Here is a 5,308-nt window from a genome sequence, read left to right as displayed (position 1 = left end):
ATCTCTGTGCATTTATGGTTAGGAAATAAGACATTATTAACACCATTTTCTTCCCTAATCCTTGCTTTAGCACCAACAATATGCGTCTAGTGACCATAGACATGCACATATAGTCTTCTGCATTCTTCTGCTTCATGTGTGAAACTGTCGGAGATGCAGCTTCTTGCTTTCATCTGAGTGTCCTTGAAGCATCCCAAATTGGGCTGGAAATGAGCAGTTTCCCGAGTGTGTTGTCGTCAGGGCGGCCCAAGATAAGCTTCCTGGATTTCTCTGTCACTTTCCCCGGGTGCCTCTGACCTGCCAGTTTCTACCTTGATGCTCTGGTAAGAGGGCAGAGTCAGCTTATCTTGGTCTGTAGTCAAGCGTTCTTCGTCAGGCGAGACTTTAGGAAAATGTTTTGTTGCGTGGTCTGCTCTCTGTGGCTGTCTTTGGCGGTCTCCTGCTCTCTGTGGCTGTCTCTGGCGGTCTCCTGCTCTCTGTGGCTGTCTCTGGCGGTCTCCTGCTCTCTGTGGCTGTCTCTGGCGGTCTCCTGCTCTCTGTGGCTGTCTTTGGCGGTCTCCTGCTCTCTGTGGCTGTCTTTGGCGGTCTCCTGCTCTCTATGGCTGTCTTTGGCGGTCTCCTGCTCTCTGTGGCTGTCTTTGGCGGTCTCCTGCTCTCTGTGGCTGTCTCTGGCGGTCTCCTGCTCTCTGTGGCTGTCTCTGGCAGTCTCCTGCTCTCTGTGGCTGTCTTTGGCGGTCTCCTGCTATCTGTGGCTGTCTCTGGCGGTCTCCTGCTCTCTGTGGCTGTCTCTGGCAGTCTCCTGCTCTCTGTGGCTGTCTCTGGCGGTCTCCTGCTCTCTGTGGCTGTCTCTGGCAGTCTCCTGCTCCCTGTGGCTGTCTCTGGCGGTCTCCTGCTCTCTGTGGCTGTCTCTGGCGGTCTCCTGCTCTCTGTGGCTGTCTTTGGCGGTCTCCTGCTCTCTGTGGCTGTCTTTGGCGGTCTCCTGCTCTCTGTGGCTGTCTCTGGCGGTCTCCTGCTCTCTGTGGCTGTCTCTGGCGGTCTCCTGCTCTCTGTGGCTGTCTCTGGCGGTCTCCTGCTCTCTGTGGCTGTCTCTGGCGGTCTCCTGCTCTCTGTGGCTGTCTCTGGCGGTCTCCTGCTCTCTGTGGCTGTCTCTGGCGGTCTCCTGCTCTCTGTGGCTGTCTCTGGCGGTCTCCTGCTCTCTGTGGCTGTCTCTGGCGGTCTCCTGCTCTCTGTGGCTGTCTTTGGCGGTCTCCTGCTCTCTGTGGCTGTCTCTGGCGGTCTCCTGCTCTCTGTGGCTGTCTCTGGCGGTCTCCTGCTCTCTGTGGCTGTCTCTGGCGGTCTCCTGCTCTCTGTGGCTGTCTCTTGGCGGTCTCCTGCTCTCTGTGGCTGTCTCTGGCGGTCTCCTGCTCTCTGTGGCTGTCTCTGGCGGTCTTGCTGCTCTCTGTGGCTGTCTCTGGCGGTCTCCTGCTCTCTGTGGCTGTCTCTGGCGGTCTCCTGCTCTCTGTGGTTGGTTCTGGCAGCCACAGAGAGCCTCTGTAGCTGCCAGAGACCTGTCTGCCATTATGTAGAGCAAGCGGCGGCCAAGACTATAGACAGCAGCACTCGACAGCTCCAGCTTGTAACCCAGAGTTAATAATTTACCTCCGAACCTCTCGTCTGACTGTGCTCATTCAGTTTATATACACACATATGTCCAGGCAAATAAACACACACATACACACACATACACACACACACACATACACACACAGACATGTATGCGCGTGTAAGTGTTGTAAGCTCAGTGTTGTACTAAGACCGTACAAGACATGATGGACTATGTTACCCAAAAGTGTCAGAAGGCAGTAAACAGGTTTGTCTCGACCCAAAAGGAAAAAAATGAGAAACAAAAGAAGAATCCTTTGTTTAATACGTCATATATGGAAGCAAAGTAAATAAACAAAAGGGCGTGGAGGAACTTCCGAATTAAGAGAGCACCAGAAAGCAGAGAGAGAAACCAGAGAGCCAGGAATGAGTATGTGTGAGAAGAGAAGCTGAGAGACAGTATAAAAATGATATAGCAAATAAAGCCAAGACCGAACCAAAACTGCTGCACAGCCATATCAGGAGGAAAACAACAGTGAAGGAACAGGTGAAGAAACTTAGACCGGGTGAGGACAGGTACATAGAGAAAGACAAAGAGGTGTGTGAAGAACTCAACAAGAGATTCCAGGAGGTCTTCACAATAGAACAAGGTGAAGTCCCTGCGCTAGGAAAGGTGGCAGTAAACCAGGCGGCCTTGGAAAGATTCGACATTATAAGAGATGAGGTTAAGAGGCATCTGTTGGATCTGGACGAGAGAAAGGCTTATGGTCCGGACAGAATCTCACCATGGGTATTGAAAGAGTGTGCAGGAGCACTTTGCTTGCCACTCTCAATGGTGTATAGTAGATCACTGGAGACGGGAGACTTACCAGAAATATAGAAGACGGTTAATGTAGTACCAATATACAAAAATGGTGACAGACAAGAGGCACTGAACTACAGGCCAGTGTCCTTAACTTGTATACCATGCAAGGTGATGGAGAAGATCGTGAGAAAATCCCTGGTAACACATCTGGAGAGAAGGGACTTCGTGACAACCCATCAACATGGGTTCAGGGAGGGTAAATCTTGTCTCACTGGTTTAATAGAATTCTACGATCAGGTGACAAAGATTAAGCAAAAAGAGAAGGATGGACAGACTGCATTTTCTTGGACTGTCGGAAAGCCTTTGACACAGTACCCAATAAGAGGCTGGTGTATAAGCTGGAGAGACAGGCAGGAGTAACTGGTAGGGCGCTCCAGTGGATAAGGGAGTACCTAAGCAATAGGAAGCAGAGAGATACAGTGAGGGGTGAGACCTCAGATTGGCGTGAAGTCCCACAGGGCTCTGTACTCGGTCCTATCCTGTTTCTGATATACGTAAATGATCTTCCAGAGGGTATAGACTCATTCCTCACAATGTTTACTGATGATGCCAAAATTATGATTAGAATTTAAGACAGAGGAGGACAGTATGAGGCTTCAAAAAGACCTAGACAAATCGAAGGAATGATCCAACAAATGGTTGTTAGAGTTTAACCCGAAGCAAATGTAATGAAGATAAGTGTAGGGAGCAGGAGGCCAGATACAAGGCACCATTTGGGAGATGAAATTTTTCTAGAATCAGAGAGAAAGACCTTGGTGTTGATATCACCCGAGACCTGTCCCCCGAAACTCATATCAAGAGGATAACATCAGCGGCAGTATGAGAGGTTGGCTAACATAAGAACGGCCTTTTGAAACTTTTGAAACTTATACATAACACTGTATACCACGTATGTCAGACTAATCCTGGAGTATGCAGCTCCAGCATGGAGTCCATATCTCGTCAAGCATAAGACTAACTTGGAGAAGGTTCATAGGCTTGCCACCAGACTAGTGACCGAACTGAGAGGTACGAGCTATGAGGAGAGACTACGGGAATTAAACCTCATGTCGCTGGAAAGACAGAAGAGTTAGGGGGAGACATGATCACCACATACAAGATTATCATGAGAATTGATATGGTAGATAAAGACAGTTAAACAGAAAGGGCATACGCACTAGGGGACACATATGTGGAAACTGAGTGCCCAAATGAGCCATAGAGACGTTAGAATGTTTCAGTGTCAGAGTAATTGACAAATGGAATGCATTAGGCAGTGATGTGGTGGAGGCTGACTCCATACACAGTTTCAAGTGTTGATATGATAGAACCAAGTAGGCTCAGGAACCTGTACACCAGTTGAATGATAGTTGAGAGGCGGGCCTGAAGAGCTAGAGCTCAACCCCCGCAAGCACAATTAGGTGAGTCCACACACACACACACACACACACACACACACGTAGGACTCCCACCTCGGGAGGTCGCTGGCATCCTGGACAACGACCATAATCCTGTCATTATGAAGCATTCACACATGCACTAAACTAATATTTGCTTCGGTGTATATACTGAGGTTCCTTAAGGTTAATTCACATCAAAATAATATGTTTAATTCAGGGGCTCACAGTGAGCTGTGATAATGCCGGGGCTCACAGTGTATGTATAGTGCTGGTCCTGGTAACACAGGCAGTTTCATGTACAAAATCGCACTAAGGAAGGCATTAGTTATAGAGGTCTGTAGTGAGGGCGACGTGTCTTTGGCTGTCCCCATGAGGATTTCGAGGGGATCGACAACAAACAGGTTGTGGATGTCTTAAAAGACACCAAGGAGGATGAAGACATCCTCCAACAAGAATCGTCAGAGGTGGTCCTCGAGGTCGCTGACACAATCAAGTGATCTTTGCACTGTGAAGGGAGAGCTGGTGGCGGAAGTATGACTGGAAGTAGAGTAATAACTCAAGAAGTGAGGCTCTTGAAGGAGGTACTGCTGGCCGTAGGGCGGCGTCGGGGGCTCGGAGTGGAAGGTGTTGAGGACGGCTTGCTGTGTGGGCATCGTCTTGCAGAAGGACCTCTCAAGCGACTGCTGGAGGGAGTTCTGGAATGAACATTCGAGTGAGCTCTGAAGAGAAGAGATGTCATCATCTCCTTCATCCTAGGGAGCCGGTCGGCCGAGCGGACAGCACGCTGGACTTGTGATCCTGTGGTCCTGGGTTCGATCCCAGGCGCCAGCGAGAAACAATGGGAAGAGTTTTTTCACCCTATGCCCCTGTTACCTAGCAGTAAAATAGGTACCTGGGTGTTAGTCAGCTGTCACGGGCTGCTTCCTGGGGGTGGAGGCCTGGTCGAGGACCGGGCCGCGGGGACACTAAAACCCCCGAAATCATCTCAAGATAACCTCAAGATAATCTCAAGAATCCTCCAGGGCGTGAGACAGAGCCCTGATGTAGTTCACAGCGAGGCGTCGAGTCGTGATCTTGGTCACGGACGACGAGGCTGCTTCAACCCCTACTACGTCAGGAAGAACCTTGCGAAGTGACTCGAATGCGTTGTTTATTTCCTTCATACGATGGCCGTCTTCCTGCGGTACTTTGACAGAGGCGCGGGTCTCGCCTTGGGCCTCACCGTCCTCTTGGGCACCTCCTGACGAACCCTCTCCTGCTGCAGCCTCTTGACGATGGTCCTTGGACGCAGGCCATACTTCTCCTCGGAGCTGGAGTTGGTGGTGGAGGAGCGACGAGGCCTCCATCTCCGCCCTCTGGTGGTGGCCGAGCCGCGCCCTCACCGCCCAGCGCCGCCACCCTCGTCAGATCACTACATACACCTGCATTAATGTCCCCATCACCAAATTTTCCTTTCAGGAATATTTTAATGAAATTCCTTTTA

At 50.4% G+C, this 5,308-nt stretch overlaps 1 protein-coding gene across 1 annotated transcript; it reads right to left on the bottom strand.

The window, feature by feature from the left end:
• Nucleotides 1–742: 742 nt before the first annotated feature.
• On the bottom strand, nucleotides 743–1,558 carry LOC123763377 (RNA-binding protein 25-like). The gene has a single exon (XM_045750530.2). It carries the CDS (start codon nucleotides 1,556–1,558, stop codon nucleotides 743–745), a length of 816 nt encoding a protein of 271 aa, XP_045606486.2.
• Nucleotides 1,559–5,308: the final 3,750 nt, after the last annotated feature.

This window comes from Procambarus clarkii, chromosome 49 (genome assembly GCF_040958095.1).
Source record: "Procambarus clarkii isolate CNS0578487 chromosome 49, FALCON_Pclarkii_2.0, whole genome shotgun sequence".
In the NCBI taxonomy this organism is placed as follows: domain Eukaryota; kingdom Metazoa; phylum Arthropoda; class Malacostraca; order Decapoda; family Cambaridae; genus Procambarus; species Procambarus clarkii.
Note: the sequence above shows the minus strand (reverse complement) of the source record. Positions and strands in the feature narration are given on the sequence as shown.